Here is a 23,835-nt window from a genome sequence, read left to right as displayed (position 1 = left end):
AAATACATGTGTTAGTAGACTATATTAAATACATTCCTTTGAACAGTACTTTACAATGTCATGTACTTAAAAATGTAGCCTAAGGTGAGATGTGGTGGGTCAGCAGCTTTCATACACAGCAGATGACAAGTCAAGTGATGTAACAATGGTATGGATTGATGTTTTACTGTTGGGGGGTCTGTGGCTAACTTTTCTTCAGTTTTCTTAAACATATAATTTTTATAAGTATGCCCAATATAGAGAAGTATGTTAAAATTACCAAAAGAAAAATAACTATTATTATACAATTACCAGTACTTTGTATACATTGTATACAAAGAGGTTGTGCTGCCAGTATTGTACTGTACTTTCTATCTGTATTTTATTGTGAACTTCCCCTATTTACAAATAACAATTTTACCGTATAACATATTATGCTTTGAATCATAGAAAGCAGCCACCAGTCTTGCATTTTGAGCATCTCTGGAGCGTTATTTCTCTGGATTTAGTCCAAACAGGTACACTACAGTATCCCATATAGCTTTGCTATGTATTGTATATAATATAGTTTTCACACAACATCCAAACGAATATTTCAGGAACATAACTATGTAATGTGAATATGAAGGGTGGCAATTATTTTAAAGATTTTAATTCCAGTATGAGGATATATGAAAGAAAAACAAACTCCTCTGGCATAGATAAAACGTAACCCATGCTTAGTCCGTTATATGTTTTACCAGTAGTGTGGTGCAAACTATAATCCTGCCTTGTCCTTGCTCTTCGGGACAAAAGCAAATTCTCCATCACCACAGAAACTGTATATCACAGTGTGGTTCTTGTTGCATGCTCTCCTCAGCATGTCAACTGCAGTTCTCTTTCATGGTATGTTTATATTACTTAGTGGAGCTGTACCTTTCTAGTGTAATTAATCTGTTCAAACTCAACTTAGGAGCAGGTTGATAACATTATTTCTTTACAATAATAAGCTGCAGATGATATTAGTTCAGCCAATTTAATATTATATATGCTTACATAATCTCTTTCCCTTTCCATTAATTTCTAGAGGAGCAGTTTTATATACTTTTATGGTTAATTTACCTAAAACAGCAGGAGAAGGATACTGCTAAATGACTTGTTTACGTGTAGCCCTCCCCGGTGTCTGACTCACTTGCATTGGGCATCAGTGGCTGCCAGACGAGTAAAAGAGGAAAATATACAAAATATACAAGTTGGTACATCTGCTCTCAAGATAAATTTGAAATGGTAACATAGACAACTTTATCGATTCACCTATGCTTTTCAATGGGAGATTTTGAAATGAGTTTTGAGTTCAGCATGTCTCAATGAAAATTGAACAGTCTCTGCAAATATCTCTGAAAAATATGTGTGCCAAATTTCAACAAAATTGGTCCATGGTGGGCTAAGTTATTTCATACAAAAGACAGACAGAGAAACAATCAGAATTGACTAATACACTAGGTGCTTCTCACATCATATAATGAAAATATGGCCAAGTTCAGGGATACTATATTAAGTGTCGAGTAAACCACAACACATCCATAATTTTTTATATCTTACTGAATCTGTGACAGTAGTGTCTTCTTACCCTAGAGGGCCATCTTGCCTGGTACCACTGCTGATGATATGCTTAGACAAAAAATCAAATTCATCAGATTCTGTCATTTGTATTTTTGGTTATTTGCAAAACTGAAGACTGCATTAATAGGCTACATTTTAAAGACATTTACAACACTCGGGAACTTTCAGTGGGGGAAATAAGTATTTGATCCCCTGCTGAATTTGTATGTTTGCCCACTTACAAAGAGATGAACAATCTGTAATTTTTTTGGTAGTTTCATTTTAATGGAGAGAGACAGAATATCAATCAAAAATCCAGAAAAAACACTTAACATAAAAGTTATAAATTGATTTGCATATCATTGAAATAAATAAGTATTTGATCCCCTATAACCCAGCCAGAATTCTGGCTCCCACAGATTGGCTGTATGCCCGTGTTGCACACAGATTACAATCAATCAATCACAGATATTCCTGATCTCAACTTGTTATGTGTATTAAGCACACCTGTCCACAGAATCAATTTCCTCCATTTCAACCTCTCCACTACTATGAGCAACAACAAAGAGCTTTCAAAGGACATCAGAGACAAGATAGTAGACCTACACAAGGTGGGAATGGGCTACAAGACCATCAGCAAGAAGCTTGGTGAGGAGGTGACAACTGTTGCTGCGATTATTCGGAAATTGTAGAAATATAAAATGACCATCAATCGCCCGTGGTCTGGATCTGCATGCAAGATCTTGCCTCATGGGGTGAGGATGATCATGAGAAAGGTAAGGGATCAACCCAAAATTACACGGGAGGAGCCTGTAATTGATCTGAAGGCAGTTGGAACCACAGTCGCCAAGAACACCATTGATAACACACTATGTTGTAATGGATTGACATCTTGCAGCACCCTCAAGGTTCCCCTGTTCAAGAAAGCACATGTACAGGCCCGGATGTTCACTGGCATACTTAAGATGGACCTGTACATGTGCCTTCTTGAGCAAGGGGACAATCTTGTCCCTGACATCCTTTGACAGCTCTTTGGTCTTGCCCATGGTGGTGGAGAGGCTGCAATGGAAGAAACTGATTCTGTGGACAGGTGTGCTTTATACACATAACGAGTTGAGATCAGGAGTATCTGTAATTGATTGACTGATCGATTGCTCATAATCTATTTGCCACATGGGCACACAACCAATCTGATATTCTCTCTCTCTCTCCATTAAAATGAAACTACCATAAAAATTCACTTTGCAAACTTATAAATTCAGCAGGGGATCAAATACTTATTTTCGCCACTGTATGCCAGTCATCATAAACAGCATTCACAAGATGATATCCAAATAGTGCTTCATCAGCAAAGCCATCACCTCACCAACTGTAGTTCTCCTAAAGGAAGCTACTTAGAAGAGAAATGCATACTCAGGTGAAAGTATTATTACATACTTTGGGTGACACCTGTACTCGAGGTGACTTACAAAATCCTGATGCAGATGGAGCACAGGCATCAGAGACTGGCATAATGTGATGATAAAACACACACAGACTCACAGATGGCAGGAAATGGTTCCTACATGAGATATATGGAGTTTTATTGCTTATTGCTGAGGTGAAGCAGCCAGTGAGATACCAATGGCACCTGGATATTTAATTACTAAAGAGTATTTTGAAGATCAAGGGTAAGAAAGAGCTGTGGTTGGATAACTCCATACATTCAGAGGGGGTTTCTGAAAATGGCCATAACCACTGAGTTCGTTTTAAAGGCACTTTCATACTGCAGGTCTACTTCATTTGGAAATGGAAGCTGAATAAAGACAAGATGTTACTGTAATCAAGGATTGAGAGAAATGGGGTGGGTGAGCAAGTGTTTTGTTATTTTTATTAAACAATTTGCTTTGTCCTTTTGATAATTCCTTCCATGTGTTTTTTGAGTCAATAAAGCATTTTTTCATACATCTGTATTTATGGCGCTTAGTTTAGGGTTTGCTTTCTCTCCTATCATAAAGCGCAGCTTTGTCTATGCTTATAATGTAAGACAGTGGATAATTTTGATGATTACGCATAGGGAAAGAACAAAATTTGTTAAAATCATGAAGTTTCTTAGTTATTACATAAAGCAGTCCTTCTTCACATTAAAATGCTTTTATAATTTTTCTATCCAGATACTGTATTTTCATTACTGTAAAGAATGTGCTCTTTTGATTCATGCATTTGAAACCTATCTGAGCAAGAGTTTTTGAACATTGTCCAAGCACCATTTAACATACAGTATGTCATGTTATACAAAGGCAAAGGTTTCTTAAGGCCATGTTTTATTTCACATATTAACATATATGACTTCTTTTCACTTCCAAATGCTTCCAAGTTGCTGAACTTTTTTTTCTTGTAGAGCAGCTTTCTTAAAAAATCTGAGTATTTTAACACAATATTCTAAAGAAATTTGCATGCATGTCAAAAGCCATAACATCTAGTAGAAAGACGGACAGATATTAATATGCATATAGTCCTGAGTCTCATATCAGAAGCCCAGCATGTCTCTTTATTTTCATGGGAAGATACCATTATCTTAAAGGACCCGGACCTTTAACCACCACCTCAACTGCCTAGTGGTTCATCTAGAATTTCCCAACAATTTTTCTCTCTAGCTCCAAACTACTGTATTTTCCAAAATATATACTCAATTATGTAGTGCCTGACTGGAAATGTCTTGCAAGGAACATTGATACAAACAAGATGGACAGTTCTATAGAAAACATCCAAAGATAAGAGAGGCTAATACTGGTAAGAACACACCTCTAGGAAGACAGGAGACAACACATTCTATCCAGACTGCTAGAATTATTGGAATAAAAATGAGAAGGCAGCACACTCTCAATGTGTTGGACAGAGAGGACTGTGTTGCCCATTCAAGCTGACAGGTCAGCTACTGTGGTCTCAGTGCTACAGGACAAAAAGATTTGTTCTAAACATGTTTATTTTTCTTATTTTAGACAACTTAGTATTCATTCTGAGTATGGAGAAATGTCAAGAGAACATGTGGAGTGAAGAATTACTGGAATACTTCATGAACAAAAAAAATCTATATAAAATTAAGCAGCTCAATTAAAGAGCTGTATTTTATATTCAGAAAATGGTAGCACTTCAGGGTTTTATTTAAATGCAATAAGAAATAGTTTTCCCTTTAAAAACAAAAAATCCTTTTATTTTTCAGCCTCCAAAGAGGTTCTTCCTCAGAGTAAAGGAAATGAGTAACTTGCATGAGAAAATATTTTATGTGTCTCCATATAGTAGGGGCAGATGAAGAAATAGCAAGACAAAATAAACATGGCTGTTGAAGTTACAAAATGTGCCATCTTCATAAAAAATGCTCACCACACCTTGCTCATGCTCAACACTCAAGGCCATAGTAAATACATGCCACACTGTAAACTTCATTTCCCCAATTTTCAGCTCTTCCTTTTGCTTTGGTCCTGCAATAAAAAAGAAAGTACAAATGGATCAAATTCTGAGATCTGTGACACCTCAGATTTTTTCAGAAACCCAAACCAGTATTAACAAGATCTCCTCAAGTGGCAAATCTATACATTTCTTGTTTCCTAAATGATAATCGATAAGAAACAATAACCCACTTCAAGTATCGTGGAAAGCTCAGAATTGATTTATGCACTTTCCTTTTAGTCTACCCATGGCACTCTTTATGTTGACAGATGTGCAAAAATGGACTAAATTAAAACCTGACATTAATGCCAGCTTAAATGTTTATGTGTTGATACTTTGGGGCTGATTTAAATATACCGATGCACACAAAGTATTAAATATGCTAATTACACCACTCAAGGTTCTATTACTTACCTATAAACCTCTCGTTAGTGTATAGTCTTTTATCAAAAGGTGACATCATTAAAAATGGGTGGATATTATGACTCAAAATGACAAGAACATAAAACAAACAAGACAATTTAGCCCTACAAAGTTGTTTTATTAGCTAATACTGTACTGTACTGATAATGTATTTTTTCAGCTAACAGGGATTTCCAAATCTCACCCCCTTACACAGCCAGTACATATACAGTTACTACCACACTACCTGCTGCACTATCTTTCCTATCTAGAACTAGTACATAAAGTGCATACTTTCACCAGACATACATGTAAAAAATTGCTATATGTAAAAAATAATTTGAAACTGTTTGAGAAAAAAATTCTATCCATCCCTTTTCAAACCAGCTTCATCTATCACAGTGTCACCAACATTTATCTCAGGCAGAATCCAGCCCAGAATCTATATAAGTTACACTTGGGTTCTTTAGTTGTCAGACACCATAATTAGAGTCTATACCAACCATCAAAAGTAATCAAACAACAGAAAATTTAAAAAAAGAAACCAAATCACAATAGTCAAGGCCACAAAGAACTCCAGAGTGTGCTGAAGTCGAGGCATAATATTACTAATACACAGCTTGTTTCTTTCTAGAACATAAATGACCCAAATATATACAATAATAAATTAATACATTTTAACATTTTTGCCAATCAATCTACATTCAATAATCCATAGTGACAAAGACAAAACATGTTTTTAGAAAGGTTTGCAAATTTATTAAAAATCAAAAACTAAAATATTTAATTCATACAACATATACTGTATATATTCAGACCCTTAATTCAGTACTTAAATTGGATGGGAAGCATCGCATCTGTAAACTGCTATCTCCATACATGTTCTATAGTGGCTGTGTCACTCAAGGTCAGTCAGAGACTTACCCAAAGCCACTCAAGCGCTGTCTTCAGTGTGTTTGCTTTGGGTCTTTGCCATGCTGAAAGGTGAACTTTCACCTCAATCTGTACTTGTATGCACTCTTGTACAGGTTTCCTTCATGGACCTCTCTGTATTTGGCTGTATTCATCCTTCCCCCAATACTGACCAGCCTCCCCTTCCCTTCTGCTGTAAAGCACTCCCTTACTTAACGCAGGTGTATGCCTTTCTAAATGATGCCCAATCATTTCAGTTTGCCAGAGGTGGATTTTAATCAAGTTCTAGACACATCTCAAGAAGAATTAAACCAAAAAGGATGCATCTCACCACAATTTGGATGTACCAAAGGAAAGGTTCTGAATATTTATATAAAGGCGAGATTTCAGTTTTTTTTTTTTTAAATAAAAGTGCAGACCTTTCTGAGAACATGTTTTCAGTTTGTCATTATGAGTTATTGAGTATACATTTATGGGTAAAAATGGAAAATGTATGTATTCAAAAATAAATCTACAACATAATGAAGAGTGCAGAAAATGAAGAGGTCTGAATATGTTTTGAATCCACTATGTATATTCTATTTATAATTAATGTTTTCAATTATCTAATCCATTTACCATTTAAAGTAGGGCAATGTTTAACCTCTTTAAACAGCATTTCACTCACCAAGCTGAGGCAGAATTGACTTCTGACAATGTAGTGCAATGACTACATCATCACGTTTTAAGTTCTTCATCTCTTCACATAGCTGTCTAAGGTGAGGACTATTGTAGTAAGACACTAAAAATTCACGTACACCAACACCTCTGACCTACAGGATGACATAAAAATAGACACACTGTCAATGCAGAATAACCTTATCCATAAATTAAGTCAGGCTATACAAGAAGGACAAAAGTGCCATTGCCATAGGTAATATTATTAGGGCTGGATTTCCACTGCCGTGGCAATGCGCTGTTGCAGAGTTGTTAGTTTTCAACTACCACTACCTGGCTCCAGTAACACACAGTTGATATGCAGATAAGAAAATAGGCTGATCAGCTTTCTTGGATATTTTTCCCACATGAAGAAGCCTCATGCCCAAGGTTATAGTTCCAGCCGATTCCATTATGAAACAAGAGCAAGCTGGTCCTGGAGTTGGCCAATAATAGGGATTGCATACTCTTAAACTGTATATTTCAGTCAGGTGGCCAATATACATTCGGGGCAGAGTTGAGAAAAAAAACATAGGAAACAAAAAGATGATACTACATCCTACCACATTCTGCCATGTGCAATCCAAGCCCATTATACGCTGTAATGCTTGTACTTCTTCCGGTGAAAAATCCTGCAGTTTGTCAAATTCTTGCAGAACATATGATTTCCACAATGAATTACCTGAACATTAATTTAAATATAATTAAAAATAAGTTACAAAAATGTTATCAAACCTTCACATACCTCTGACTTTCTTCTAATTTTAGGAAATATACTCTCACAGTGTAAGCCTTGTCAATACCTATCCCAACCTACCATGTTCTATCTGCTCTGGCATAAAGGGTAATAATAATGATAATAATACATTTTATTTACAATATGGTTTTGTTAAACATAAAGCATTTAAAGCACTATACCTTAGTTGCAGATGACAGAGGAAAAAAAGAACTAAAGATACAACATGAAAGACTACCAATGAAATCTGATAGTGGCAGACATCAAAAGATGATAAAATCCTAAAAAGCTAGTTTGTTAAACTAAATTGTACGTAGCTTCTTAAAGCAGTCCAGAATGGGGATGGTTTCCGGCAAGTCACTACACAGCCAAGGGAAAGCATTTATGTAAAAAGACCTTTCACCTTTGCTCCAAAGTTTGCAAAAAAGCTTCTTAAGAGTGAAGGAGTAAGCGGAATGGAGGGAGTGTGAATATAGGGCATGACTAGGTCACAGATATAGTGAGGAAGTGCCATGGACTGTTTTGTATGTATGAATAAAAATTGTGAAGGTAATGCGTAAATGAACAGGGAGGCAGTGTAGGTGTGACAGTTACAGGAGTGATATGATGATGCAATGAGGTTCAAGCACCACAGTTTTGGACCTAGTGGAGCTTCTTAATAGATTCTACACATTTTAGTAGAAGCAATGAAGGTGTATTACGCCTTTCAGGAACAAACTGAAAACAGCAATGGCCTAAGTCTGTCATTTTTGCAAAAGTGATAGAATTAAATAGAATAAAATTATAGATTTTTTGTGTCAGCTGGCTGTTAAGAATAACTCCAAGGTTATATACATAAGTTGTGAGTGATACATAATTATTACAGTCTAAAAGACTGAAATGACTAACTTTGTCTATAGATGAAATGATGCCTATTAGTGTAACATCAGTCTTAGAACAGTTTAGTGCAAGGAACAGACTGCAGAGTTAAAACCTGAGGAACACTGTAACGTACTAGGACAGAATTTATTATTACCCCAGAGAACATAATTGGAACTGCCGGATAAAGAAGACTTATGCCAGTCAAGTTCAGTGTCCAATAACCCAAGATACCTTTCCATATAGTCAATTAGGAAGGCATGATAGACTGTGCCAAAGTCAACACTGAGGTTAAAAAGTACTAATGTTAATTTACTCTGGAGTGTCATGATTTCGTATGGATCTCATCCCTAGATTTTGTCTTTTTGTCTATTGTGTGTTGTTACAGTGGGCTGAAGGTCAAAGAACAAAACAAAAACAAAGGAAGTGAAAAAAAACATGAATGTGCAAACCAAATGTACATTAAAGGCCAAATAAAAAACATGCAAACAACAAACTGAAAAAAATTTACTGTAACTGCAAGCAAAAAAAAAAAAAACTGAAAACAAAAATCAAAGCAGAAAAGTTATCACTGGAGAACAGGGAATTTGGTGGATTAATGACGAGATACAGGAAAATCCATTTCTTATATTATTTAGAATTTAATTAAAATGGAAAATCTCAGTAAGGTCTTTCATTTGACTGAACTAGTCTTTTAAAAACAAATTTTCCAGGTTGCAGCTTGAACTGTAAGCAGTAGCAATTCTTGTTCACAGTCACACATTCATGTAAGTCTGTAGGCACACCCAGTTCGGAGGCCGGCAGCACTGGTCACCAGTCTATTGCAAAGTATGCTCATTCAAACATTCATAACCACGGACACTGAGTAAGTTTTTGCTTGACAACACATGCCCTGGTGTACAACAGCACTAGAGGAAAACATATCAGCAGAGCCAGCGAATGAATTCAAACACTGGATTATGGAGCTGTTAGGTAGCATCACTTAATACAGTGCTACCTCATTTTAATTTATCTTACTGGCATTTGCAGAGTGTGACTATGTAAAATTGACTTTAAAGATCAAAGCATTAATAATAATAATAATACATTTTATTTATAGGCGCCTTTCAAACACTCAAGGACACCTTACATTATACACAGCAACCGACAAACAATACAGTACAATGTTTACATAGAGAAGGCATGATTAAAAAGATGAGTTTTAACTGAAGACTTAAACAGAGAAAGTGAATTAATTTTTCTAATCTCAGGAGGCAGTGCATTCCAAAGTCGGGGGGCAGAACGACTGAAAGCTCTGTTCCCCATTGTAGAAAGACGAGCAGAAGGAACAGTCAATTTAATTGAGGATGATGATCTAAGAGTACGGGAAGGGGTGACAATGTGGAGAAGGTCAGACAGATATGGAGGGGCTAAATCATGAATAGCTTTAAAGGTTAGCAGAAGGATTTTAAACTCAATGCGGAACTTGATAGGGAGCCAGTGAAGATAATGCAGAACAGAAGTGATGTGGTGAGTGGAAGGAGATCGTGTAATAATACGGGCAGCTGAGTTCTGGACTAGTTGAAGTTTGTGAAGAGTTTTTTGAGGGAGACCAAAAAGAAGACAGTTACAATAGTCCAAGCGAGAGGTGACAAGGCTATGAACAAGAACTGCAGCAGAGTGTGGGGTGAGAGAGGAACGGAGACGGTTGATATTGCGTAGGTGGAAGTAAGCAGATTGTGTAATAGTATTGATGTGTGAAAGAAAGGAGAGATTATTATCCAAGATGACACCAAGACTTTTGGCCTGAGAGGATGGAGATAGCGTACAGTTATCAATTATAAAGGGGAAGTTGTGGAATTTGGATAATGTGGATTTTGTACCAATGAGAAGGATCTCTGTTTTATCAGTGTTGAGTTTAAGAAAATTAAATGTAAACCAGTTTTTGATTTCGGCCAAACAGTCAGTAAGGGGTAGGTGGGAGGGTAATTGTAGGTGAAGTTGAAAAGTAAAGCTGGGTGTCATCTGCATAACAGTGAAAATGAATATTATATTTCCTGAAGATATTGCCCAGAGGAAGGAGATAGATAGTGAACAGAAGGGGGCCCAGGACAGAGCCTTGAGGCACGCCTGTAGTAACAGATACAGAGTGAGATGAAAATGATTTGAGCTGTATGAATTGAGAGCGGCCAGAAAGGTAGGATACGAACCAATTATAGACATTATGGGTGACACCAATGGAAGATAGTCTATTGAGAAGAATGGAATGAGAAATGGAGTCAAAAGCCGCACTCAAATCAAGTAAAATGAGAATAGAGAGTAAGCCGCAGTCTGCTGCCATTAGAAGATCATTAGTTATTTTGATTAATGCAGTTTCAGTACTATGGAGGGGGCGGAAACCAGACTGGAATTGTTCATACAGGTTGTTCAGAGATAAGTGAGAGTGGAGCTGTTTGGCTACCACTTTTTCTAGAATTTTGGTTAAGAAAGGTAGGTTAGAGATCGGACGCAAGTTGTTAAAATTAGCAGGATCGGCGCCGATTTTTTTTAAGATTGGGGTTATTATAGCAGTTTTGAGTGAAGTAGGAACAATTCCAGTTGAAAGAGAAGAATGGATAATAACAGATATAATATGGAGTAAAGATGGAAGACAGGCTTTAACAAGTGATGTAGGTAAGGAGTCAAGCAGACAGGTGGATGATTTAGAATGAAGAATTATATCTGATATTTCTAAGGTGGAGGGAAATTGAAAGAAAGAAAAAGGGTGAGTAGATGGGAAGAATTCAGAATGAATAGTGTCAGTGGATTGCAAAGCAAGGTAGTGGTGGATACTCTCAATTTTGTTCATAAAAAATGACATCAGGGAATTACAAAAGGCATAAGAGTAAAAATGTGATGGCCACAAATCAGGGGGTTGTGTGACACGTTTGAGGATTGAAAACAATGATTTAGTATTACCTTCATTCATGCTGATTATATTAGAATAGTAGGCAGATTTAGTTTGATTAATACAATCCCTGTAATGTGCAAGATGGTGGAAATACATATCTTTGTGAACCACGAGCCCAGTTTTTTTATAGAGTCGCTCTAATTGCCGGCCTTTCGCTTTCATAAGACGAAGTTCCGGCGTAAACCAGGGGGCAGAAAGGGAAAATGAAACAGACTTTGTTTTAAAAGGGGCAAGAGAATCCAGAATATGATGAAGGCTGGTGTTATAATACAAAATCAACTCATCAGCAGTAGCCAATTTAGGAATTGCAATATGTGAGTCAATACTGGATTGAACAGAGTCCAAATTGATGTTCTTGATATTGCGAAAAGTTATTGTGCGGGGTAGCTTCGGAATAGATATAGAGAGTGGAAGATTAAAAGAAAGGAGAGAGTGATCAGAAAAAGGCAATTCATCAGTTGTAAGATCAAGAGAGGAGACACCCGAGCAACAAATTAAGTCCAAAATGTGTCCTTTTGAATGAGTGGGGACCTTGGTGAATTGTTGGAACCCAAAGTTCTCCAAGCAGGACATAAAGTCTCTAGTGAGAGGGTTATTTACATTGTCCATATGAATATTGAAGTCACCCAGCACAATAATATTAGGGGAGATAATGACCAGCTGAGCAAGGAGAACGGCAAACTCATTTAAAAAAAATCAGACATCAATTGAACATAAATACCAAAAGCTGTATGTTAGATAAATATAATCCAATCCCCTGCCATCTGTACCTTGAAGTTGCCCTGTCACGAGTGATCACCCATTTCTAACCACAATGGTTTATTTGTGATACTGCGTTAGGTGCTGCTTTTTATCTGTTAGTGTTATGAAAAGCACACATACAGATCACAGTGGCCACTTTAACTTTTCAAAATGGCACCGTCACAAGTAGAGGTTCTTGTAAAGCTGGGTGCAGAAGATCAGCACATCTACTCTGAAGCATACTTGAGATAGTACTGGAATGTGCAGTGTTTCCAGATGTACACAAATGTCTGCCACTGAAACAGTAGCACAAATTGGACAATTAGGGGAATATGTTTTATAGAAGACTAGTCCAGTCCAATAAAACAACTTCATGGAATTTTCTCGCTTCTCACCACTAATCCACCAGATTCCCTGCTCCCTTTAGACTTCATCTCTGTTATGTTTTTGTTTTCATCTCTTCTTTAGTTTATACTTTCATGTTATTTTGATTGTGCTTTAATTTCTTTTGTTTGAACTTTCAATTTTGTTTGGATTCAGCTTTGCCCTCCAGGGGCACTGTAAGTATTAGGTCCAAAATGATGTCATATAGTAGCACACTTTTATTGTTCAAAGTAGTTGTATCTAAATGAGCATAAAGTACAGTATGATCCTTGTATCCTGAGTAATAATAACCCTTTAAGGGTGACACAAGTTACTGTAGTTGTACTTAGATTCTGTTTTTTTATGATTCAGAGTGTCTATAAAACTAAATAGAAGAAATCACAGTGACAGAAGAACAATGTAAATTCCAGTAATATCAGTAATGACCACATGCCAAACATGAGTCATACAGTGCATCCGGAAAGTATTCACAGCGCATCAATTTTTCCACATTTTGTTATGTTACAGCCTTATTCCAAAATGGATTAAATTCATTTTTTTCCTCCGAATTCTATGCAGAACACCCCATAATGACGTGAAAAAAGTTTGAGATTTTTGCAGATTTATTAAAAATAAAAAAATTGAGAAAGCACATGTACATAAGTATTCACAGCCTTTGCCATGAAGCTCAAAGTTGAGCTCAGGTGCATCCTGTTTCCCCTAATCATCCTTGAGATGTTTCTGCTGCTTAATTGGAGTCCACCTGTGGTAAATTCAGTTGATTGGACATGATTTGGAAAGGCACACACCTGTCTATATAAAGTCCCAAAGTTGACAGTTCATGTCAGAGCACAAACCAAGCATGAAGTCAAAGGAATTGTCTGTAGCTCTCCGAGACAGGATTGCCTCGAGGCACAAATCTGGGGAAGGTTACAGAAAAAATTCTGCTGCTTTGAAGGTCCCAGTGAGCACAGTGACCTCCATCATCCGTAAGTGGAAGAAGTTCGAAACCACCAGGACTCTTCCTAGAGCTGGCCGGCCATCTAAACTGAGCGATCGGGGGAGAAGGGCCTTATTCAGGGAGGTGACCAAGAACCCGATGGTCACTCTGTCAGAGCTCCAGAGGTCCTCTGTGGAGAGAGGAGAACCTTCCAGAAGGACAACCATCTCTGCAGCAATCCACCAATCAGGCCTGTATGGTAGAGTGGCCAGAATGAAGCCACTCCTTAGTAAAAGGCACATGGCAGCCCACCTGGAGTTTGCCAAAAGGCAACTGAAGGACTCTCAGACCATGAGAAACAAAATTCTCTGGTTTAATGAGACAAAGATTGAACTCTTTGGTGTGAATGCCAGGCGTCACGTTTGGAGGAAACCAGGCACCGATCATCACCAGGCCAATACCATCCCTACAGTGAAGCATGGTGGTGGCAGCATCATGCTGTGGGGATGTTTTTCAGCGGCAGGAACTGGGAGACTAGTCAGGATAAAGGGAAAGATGAGTGCAGCAATGTACAGAGACATCCTAAATGAAAACCTGCTCCAGAGCGCTCTTGACCTCATACTGGGGCGACGGTTCATCTTTCAGCAGGACAACGACCCTAAGCACACAGCCAAGATATCAAAGGAGTGGCTTCATGACAACTCTGTGAATGTCCTTGAGTGGTCCAGCCAGAGCCCAGACTTGAATCCGATTGAACATCTCTGGAGAGATCTTAAAATGGCTGTGCACCGACGCTTCCCATCCAACCTGACGGTGCTTGAGAGGTGCTGCAAAGAGGAATGGGCGAAACTGGCCAAGGATAGGTTTGCCAAGCTTGTGGCATCATATTCAAAAAGACTTGAGGCTGTAATTGCTGCCAAAGGTGTATCGACAAAGTATTGAGCAAAGGCTGTGAATACTTATGTACATGTGATTTGTCAGTTTTTTTATTTTTAATAAATTTGCAAAAACCTCAAGTAAACTTTTTTCACGTTGTCATTATGGGGTGTTGTGTGTAGAATTCTAAGGAAAAAAATGAATTTAATCCATTTTGGAATAAGGCTGCAACATAACAAAATGTGGAAAAAGTGATGCGCTGTGAATACTTTCTGGATGCACTGTATGTCGCAGGTTATAGATGGGTGAAAAGTTCAAACCATAAAGCTCTGATGGTTAATATTTGATCTCTATGACAGGAATTGTAATGCCAAATTCAAATAAATACTGTACTTGGAAGATCAAGGTCTGAGGATTGATTGCCACAAAATACCAAACAGTTTATCACAAAGCAATCCCAAGGAAAGTTGTTGAAAGTTTCCAGGAGCAAACAGACCTAGCCACAGCACCAAATCATCACTAACATCATCTTAGCCAGAGCCCTACAAGCCTACCAATTAACTGAAAGGAAGTTGACAAACCCACCAAATGGAGAATAGTCAGATACACCTAAATGAGAAAATTGACAGGCACTCACCAACTGTTGTTAAAGGATAAGACATGCTGGGAATAGACTCATGGTGGGCAGCTGAAGTATAGTTCGGTACCACAGAAGTGTCAAGAACTCCAACTTCAGCTAAAAAAGAAAATAAAAAAAACTTTATCACACTGCAGGTGTTGTTAGTTCAGAGAGAATCTGTTTTTCACACTTATTTGTGTTATTAAAAAAGGCAAAAAGCACCATGTTTTGTTAAGGTCAAACCGCTTCTGATAATTTCTAGTGAAACCATTAAAAGAAATCGCAAATTTATTCTCATATCTACGACTTTAACATTATACCATTAAGTTTACTAGCAGGTCTTACTTTCTGGATTCCAGGTCTGGTTAGAAGTCTGTGTGGTCAATGAGCAGGATAACTGGGTATCTCCTGGCAGAAAATGAGTTTCTGTTCCATTCTGTGATACAGAGGACAATGTGGGGGCTGTGTTTCGCATTAGCCCACTTAATTGTGTGCAGAACTGCTGCTCATCACACTCTTCTGGTTCATTATGATGACAAGCAGCACCCTCCTTTGAATGTGAACTGTGGAGAGCATTTGACTCCATCACTGGAAAGTGGGCGTCAACATATCCATCCGGACTGTATGCCTTTGTCTCATTCTCAGTTCCTGGAAGAGGGCTGTTTGAAGTGGTAGGGAAAGCTGCAACAAAAGATACTTTCTGAAAATCATGAAAACATTTAAATCAGGTGAAAATCAGAAGGTGAAAATCAGAAAAGATCAAAATATTACATTTATAAAAACAATAAAAAAATGAAAGAAAGCAATTCATGCCTACATGGTATATTAGTTTCTATTTATACAGAATTCAAGACTTAATGGCCTACAGGGTATTATTCTCAACACATATTTATGAGGAAGTAATTTCTCAAAAGTAATTTGTAATGTCAATGAGTTTAAGGTTCTTCAGTTTCCTCTCCAGTCACCAGATCTAAATCCAGTAGAACACCCTTACGATGTGGTAGAATGGGAGATTCACAGCATGAAAGTGCAGCTGATAAATCAACAGAGTCCAAAAGTGTGCTTTTTTATTCTGTAATCACAAATGCTCTCATCCTGATTGTTGGTACAAATATAAAATGTACAGCTTTTTCTGGCTGGCTTGACAGAATGAAACATTTTTTGCTATTTGATGACACCAAATATTAATTACCATTGCATCCTTTAGTCCTATCTTAAAAAACACAAGAAAAGACAATGCACAATAAAAGTGATTAGAAATATTCCACCAAACAAATTATTAAGATTAAGTAAACCAAAAAATTCATTTTAAAATTTACTAAAATAAGGCATAATCCTTACTAGGTTGTCAAGATATTGTTAAAAAATTTTCTTTACTCTGTTGAGACTATCTTCGTTTTTAATATGTTAACCGTTAGCGTAGAATTAACTATTATTTGTTTATATTTTGTTTTTCTTTATATATGTTGTTAGCAGTGGCATGTTAACATTAGGGCAAGTGGGGCAAATGGTGATGCTTTGCAAAAAATGTAATAATAAGAAAACTTTTCTTAACAAGTTAACATATCGTTAATGTTTATTAGCAAACTCAACTTAATCGTCGTAATCATTTTTTTCCAATTTACAAAATTGCTTTGCAAAAACTTTAATTAGAAAACTCTTCTCAATAAGTTAACATATCATTAAAATGTTTATTAGCAAACTCAACTTAGTCGTCATAATCATTTTTTTTTTCCAGTTTCCATCAAGTGCCTAATGCAATTTCTTAGCCATAAAAATATTTCCTTTTGGAGTGTGAGACATTTTCTTTGTGCCTTGATTGTTTCCGGGTTGCTTGGACAGACCCTTCAATCCCACAGTGTTTCACTCCTGCTTCAGGGCTTGAAGAATTGCTTGTTCAATCAGCCTTTCTTTGAACCTTTTGTGACACAATTTAAAGGCTGTGTAAACTTCTAAATCTCACTGCATTGGAATAATCATCATCAACATTATCATAAATCACTGGTTTTTGTGTACAAAAAATGTATCACTTTGCCCATTGTACAAAATTAGAAATTAAATGTTTGGGACTATATTGCCCTGAAAAAACAGTAATCATAACTAGTGATATTCATGAACTTTACAATCACTGTTTTTAATATATAAGAATAACAATAATATGATACATAAATGTATATTTCTTTTAAAGAAAATCTTGGTAGATTATTGGTACTGTTTTTTATTGCTAGTAGAGATCTGGTTATACTATTTATGTTATACTAGTTATGTTGGATAAATGTAAAAAGGGAGAAATCTGGATATTTAAATATCGGGAGTTTTTGACTTAAAATTGTATATAATCACCTGTTACATATTACTTTTTAGTAAATATTGTGTTCATAGGAATTACTTATGAATGCTTCAAAATCACTTCAGTTTTTTTCTTTGGTGCCTCCTGATTCATTGATATGAAAAAAAACCCACAATATGATTGATGGTTCTAGATGTTTTGATGTCTAGTTATGTAAGATGTGAACCTTTTTGGGGTTGCCACCTATTTTTGCCTATTTCTGGAACATAATTGTACAGGAAATTATACCCTTATGATAAACAGTAAACCAATAGGTGTCTTCAGCAAAAATAATCAGATGGACTTGAAGTTGTACATCAACTGACCCCAGGGGTTCACCCCATAATGGGATGCAATGGGTCAAAGTTACTCCTTTTCACAAACATTTGAAAAAACGGGGATCAGTAATATAGACAGTGGAGTGTCATTTTATGCAATTTCGAGGTTGCCGACCATGAATTTGATAATAATTTTGACATTACCTTTGGTTCTAGCTCATCTAACAGTTCCCAGATAATTAAAAATGGCAAATATAAAACACAAGCATTGTGGGGTATATTTCAAGTTCACAGATCATGATTATGTTGTTTGATATTCGATCCTTTACTAGGGATTGAGCCCTCTATGGACATCTTTGAGAGGCTGAAAAATGAAAAATGTCTATTACAATCAAGAATATTTAGAGTTCAGACATGAAAACTGAAGCACACATTTTAATATTTAAAATATTTCACACACCTTTTGTTTATCATGTACTTCTACCTCAGAAAGTAAATTTTAGTACTTCTTATGAACACCCTGTATTAGGGCAGCATATGCTAATTCTGACTATATTATTATTTTACAAAAACAGATTTAAAGAGTTTTTGTCAATGAAAGTATCCTAAATAACTTTTGTCTTTAGTAATCCATGTGGCACTGATATAATAATGTTTTATATTTTTATATATATTTGTTTTAAGATTAATCTGGTTTTCATTCACCAGAGTATCAGTGGATAAACTTGATATGCCCAAATGGTGATATGTTTGGTCGTTCTTGATGATTACACGTACCTTTTTTAAATGTACAGTATAAAACTTGCTGTAGGCTGAAATCGAGCCCTCCCACCGAGGCTATAAGGCATGGAGGTAAATCCCTTCTTCCATCTGAAATTCAGACTTTTGAGTGGTGTGCTGAATGGCATACATACCCACAACACATCAGACCGTCAGATGGAAGGTCTGCTACTGTAGAAAACCGACCATTTCAGCGACAAAAAGAAACACGATACTTTAAGGGGTACGCGATCACCAAAACTTGATGAAAGAAGACTGGGAAAATGCCCCCTGGTCCGACAACTTGCGATTTCTGATAAATAAATAAACTGAAAACTGAGACACTTTGGCGTAAACTGCACGACGCCATATAGATCAATTCTACTTATGTCAACTTTACAGACTAATGGAAGTATGTGCCGGTGTGCAGAATTGTTTCATTATGCTAATGAGTCCTGTGAGCAGCACCCAATTTGTAAGCACAACGTTAAAAAAAATGAAGATGAGAAACGCTAAATCTAAACGTTTTTGTGGTTGGTTTCCGTGTTCAAACAACGTTGCAGCCTCTGTACTTACCTATTCTCTGGACATTGGCTTCATACTGCAAGCACATTTGAACCATGCTGCACAGCCCTAGCATGGACAGTTGTCTTTTGACTACATCAAGATCGGTAAGTGATACATGACCGGCTTCCAACAAAATCAATAACAGCTCACGAACGTCGAGGACACAATCGAGTTTACTTTTGGGAATGACTTCAGCCCAGAAAGCTTTTAACGACCTTACTGTCTTCTCATCCTGTACATTCTGAGATAGGTTGGTTGCCAGACGATTGAATTCAGACCGAAGGAGTGTTTGGCAGTTGAACGACGAGACCACTTCCATTCCCTTTTAACAAAGAAAGCTTCGATGGACTGTTTTCTTCGTGAACTCAAGTAGAATCAGTAGGCCTACTGATCAAGGCTTATGAAGTTAGCAAACGTGAACGTACTTGCGCTCCCTGGGAGCAAAGCGAAATTAAAAGCATAAGTAAGACGTAATAGGAAGTAATGTCGGTGCACCGGCAGCCAAGCCCCGACAAAAGCAAAAGCTGATAGGATGAAAGTGCAATAAAAAAAAAACAAACAAAAAAAAAACAGAGAAAGAAAGCACGATCCAACAAACTACAATAATATTTACTGCAATCAGCTTACCGCAAAGCTCCGTTTAAGTGCAGACCAACACCGAAATGACGCTAAAGTGACTTTTTTAATGATCTTATTCTTTGCTTGCCTTACATCACTTTTATTTCCGTCCATCGCATACTCATCCCTATTACGGATGTTTGGTTTAACAAAGGTGTCAAATGATTTTCGAGATATTTTGAATAAATTCTGTGCAGTTCAAGAAATCTGAAATGAGTCAAGAAATCATATAATGACAAGAAGCACCATTTAAAACATAGTTCAATTTACATAAAGTAATTTTGAATTGAACTGAATTTACCTATCGTAAAATTTTTAAGGACTCGTTTCAAGCGGTCTCAAAACTTGAGATATCTCAACATTCACAGACGGTCACTTTGAGACAAAGGCTAAATTATAGGTGTGCGGCGGGGGCAAACAGGGAACACCGGAGAGCAGACGGTAACTGCAAGGTGGGCGCTTTGCAAGGCCTTATTATTTCTATGCGTGACTACCTGACATCAAGAATGAAAGGGTTAATGGTGTTATTTCCACAGGTCTATTGAGATTAAATAAAAAATAACACATTTTATTTATTTTGCGCCATTCCTATGCTCAAAATGTTTCACAGAACTTCAAAGTGAACAAGGGAAAAATCAGAAAAAGATCAAATACATAATATTGGACACAAAAATATCAGCAGAGAGCACTAATTAAACATAAATGCAAGGAAAACATTTGAATTAGAATAAGAGGCAATAAACGAGAATAAAAAAAGAAAAAATGGAAAAAAGGTGACTTCACCTTTTATTTATGCAATATGCTCGACGTATTTCATTTATGTTGGTTGTTTTTAAAATGGTTTTAATCTAATTTCACATCATTTATTTATTTATTTGCACAAGGGCCCATAAAACTCTACATACACCACCATTTTGAGATATCTCACTGTGCTTTAGTTGCACTATGCAAAGTACATTTCAGATGTCAGAAATTGACCAGAGTTTCATTTTAAAATATCTTGCAATCTATTTGAGATAATCTTTCAGATACCATTAACTTGCTTGTCTGAATGTTTTATGTGTAATAGTTTCACCAACTCAAATTCCATGCAAGTGGTGTTTGTTATGACAATAAAGTAATTTTTAAGAAGGTCTTAAGGGAATATTGGCTCTTAGGAATGGAGGTAGTGGTATTAATAACTAATGAGTTACACAATTCCATTTTTGTATAGAAGATATTTAGACATTAGACATAAAATTTAACAAAAGATACCCATAAGGTCCTTGTGCGAAAAAATAAATGTTAATCCCATAAATCATTTTAAAATGAGCTTTTTTTGGAATTTGAGATGGAATAAAGTATAGAAAGCATATGAGACTGTGTTTAAATTAATATATTTTGTCCTGGTAATTAAACCTTGTCTATCTTTAGAAAAAAAATATAATAAAAAACAGTTTTACATTTACTTTCCTACTGTGTTCATGCTAGGACCAAGTGCAAGTTTTATTGCCACAAGTAGCCAGTACTTTGTATTACTTATTAGCATTTAGTTCTCAATGTAATAAAAATGGATATAAATACAAATGAAGAATAGAGGGTATCAAAAAGCAGAACGACAAACATCAATGGATAAATTATGTTCTGCACAGTGTAGTGTTATTTGACTCGGGACAGCTGATGTGTCATCATTTCCCATTATTCACAACATTTAATGCTTATGGATAAAATGTGATTCAAAACCTGCTGGCCTCAGTTTAATCCCCAATAATACTAATGTATATTTCACCATGCACTGAAATCTCTGTGGTAATCTCTATGATGTTTCTATGGTGTAACATTATAACTTTATGAGAATAATTTTGTGTGTTCTGCATCGCCTCAACTGCCTCAGAAACTCTGTGTTGTGGCTACAGGTTGGGGAGTTTGTGTAACTGAAGCAGTGGATATTTTATACTGTTGCTGTATTGAGTGTGTCTCACTCATTGGCTCTTGAAATCCACACCAAGCTCTTTAGTTTCACTGGAATTTAGGTTAGGATGTGGGCCCTATAGCACTTTGTCAGATCTGGCACTTCCTTCAGAAATGTAGTCTTGTTCTGTATGAGATCACCCTGTTCTCCTTGGTATAATCAGATTATCTGATGATGCATTTGTTATATTTAGTTTTGCAAACAGTCTGGGGCTAAGGCAGCAGTCATGATCTGTGGTGGACAAGGATTTGTTGCTAAATTTTTATTATCTGTGGTTTTACTGTTAGAGAATACAGGTAAGCCCTGACCCACTACATCTCAGGATTAACTCAGATGGAATATTTACTGTGTATCTGTTAGAATGACCTGGACCTTTCAAAACGTTTTTTATTTATATTAACGTTAAATGGTATAAATGTTTTAATCAGACCAAATGTTTGCACAACATTAAATTGTGTGATTTCTCTTTTAAATAACATACTAAGCATGGGGTGATTACTTACATTATTTTACTCTAATCATACTTTTTTTTTCCAAGCCTACTTTTTCCACTTGGGTCAAAAGGAACTGCAGTCTACTTAAAGAGCATAGGCTGTAAAGCAAGAATCAAATATATACATGGGCATGGATACATAGTCAATAAAACCATATTAGTTCAGTGATCCAGCTAATCTAGCCTGCATGTCTTTAGGAAGTGGAAAGAAAACCCAGATGTTCATAGAGACAATGTACAAACCAGATGTTTGCAGACTCGGTAGGCCAGCAGATTAACCAAACCTCTAAATTTGAGGCAGAAGTACCACAAATCATGCATACATTTTCGAAATCTGCTTATTCCAGTTTAAGGGACCTGTCTAGCATCACGGGAAAAGCAAGTACCCAATATCAGGACAGGAGCCCCTCGCCCACCTATTTTAAAACGTACAGATTTTTTTTTGGATGTGGCAATTACGCGGAAATGCACCAGTGTTTAAAAACTGGAGAAACATGGTAGAAGCTGCAACTGGTTAAGTTTAATTTTTTCATTGAAACAAGTTAATTGTTAAAATGACACTGCAAAAGTATCGGCTGAAACAATTTGTTTCAATACTGTAGTATGTTTAAATGTATAATCGCAGTTTATCTAATAGCGCGTTAAACTCAATATTGTTACTTTTTTTTTTATTATTTCGCACCGATACGCAGCTAGAGAATCCGGGTTATAGCTAAATTAATTTTTCGATTTTCCAGACAGATTATCGATTCTACCGTTTTTTGGAAAGGCCACTTTTGTCCTTCCATTTACTAAAAAGGTATTTCTGAAAACAAAGCCTATTGTTTTATTCATTTTCTCGTTAATTAAACAAACGTTTTCTGAACAAAGATCCCATAAAGTCGTAACCAGACAGTACCGGGCACAAAATTTGTTAGCATTAGTTTAAAGAAACATGTATGTGATAATATCATCCAGCAGCTTTATCTCATTACCACAGATCTGCCGTCTCAGAATCTCTGCACAAATAATGGGTAAACTGTAGAGATTCCACTGTTAAACACAATCGATTCTAACGCAAAACATCTTAGACAGACACTTGCTTGTCACATGCGAAGTACCAATAACTTACCAAAAAACTTTACTTTTCGTCAATTGCAAAGGAGCTGCTTCAACACCTCTAAAGCTGATTGGCTAAAATTACGACAGATTTTACTATCTAATACGAACATATCCAATCGAACTGCATATTCTTCTTAAATATCCGACGGTTAACCCACACGAAGGCGTGGTATAGCTAAATATAACGTTTAACCAATGAACATGGGTTATAAATTCACTACTTATTTTCGATTGGCTCCCTTGATTATCAATCAAAGGCTGGACCGAGCGGGTCCTTTTTGTCATTCAACAAGCTAGCCCCCTTGAATTACTTCGTCGATAGGGCAAAAGTGATGTCAATCAAGACACTTTGTCTGCCTCTTCTCCAATCATGAGTTCAGGGGCAAAGCAATCGCCCACCTCAGGAAGGATTGGGATCGCGATCGTTTACGTTTTCATAAGTGAATGGCTATTCCAGGCATCAATCGAAAAGATCATTCGCCAATGTTCTCCGAGAGATGATTGTTCGCCCGCCTCCCAATCCGAACTGGAACATTTTGGCGGCGTTGAAGAAGATGGCGGAAAATTTAAACGGTATGAGACGTTGTGTTTTCTATATTACCACGTTGTAAGGAACGATTTCATGCGTACTGTTTAAACGTTTATACAGACGTAAAGTTCACATTGCAAGTTGGTAAA

At 36.6% G+C, this 23,835-nt stretch overlaps 2 protein-coding genes across 8 annotated transcripts in view; one reads left to right on the top strand and one right to left on the bottom strand.

Annotated features, from left to right (window-relative positions):
* The window catches only part of LOC120542172, a 42,415-nt gene extending 19,163 nt beyond the window's left edge, over positions 1-23,252 (bottom strand). For 2 of the 7 annotated variants that reach the window (XR_005636165.1, XM_039774420.1), the window contains exons 1-6: positions 19,004-19,479; positions 15,407-15,742; positions 15,080-15,178; positions 7,563-7,681; positions 6,971-7,115; positions 4,929-5,021 (exon numbers count right to left, since the gene is read on the bottom strand). Coding sequence is in view for 6 of the 7 variants with exons in the window: in XM_039774420.1 (XP_039630354.1) it covers positions 4,929-5,021; positions 6,971-7,115; positions 7,563-7,681; positions 15,080-15,178; positions 15,407-15,742; positions 19,004-19,313 (1,102 nt within the window). In the remaining variant the exon portion in view is untranslated. Of the gene's footprint in view, positions 1-4,928; positions 5,022-6,970; positions 7,116-7,562; positions 7,682-15,079; positions 15,179-15,406; positions 15,762-17,872; positions 18,033-19,003; positions 19,480-19,621; positions 19,742-23,167 lie in introns of those variants that run through there. The other 5 variants (XM_039774423.1, XM_039774424.1, XM_039774422.1 and 2 more) reach the window with 5 other exon arrangements.
* Positions 23,253-23,625: 373 nt separating this feature from the next.
* LOC120542706 (histone-lysine N-methyltransferase SUV39H1-like) overlaps positions 23,626-23,835 on the top strand; it is a 46,888-nt gene continuing 46,678 nt past the window's right edge. The window contains exon 1 of the mRNA XM_039775331.1: positions 23,626-23,730. Within this exon, the coding sequence (XP_039631265.1) occupies positions 23,655-23,730 (76 nt within the window). The 5' untranslated portion in view covers positions 23,626-23,654. The remainder of the gene's footprint in view (positions 23,731-23,835) is intronic.

This window comes from Polypterus senegalus, chromosome 13 (genome assembly GCF_016835505.1).
Source record: "Polypterus senegalus isolate Bchr_013 chromosome 13, ASM1683550v1, whole genome shotgun sequence".
NCBI lineage: Eukaryota > Metazoa > Chordata > Cladistia > Polypteriformes > Polypteridae > Polypterus > Polypterus senegalus.
This window is presented reverse-complemented; position numbering and strand designations above follow the sequence as displayed.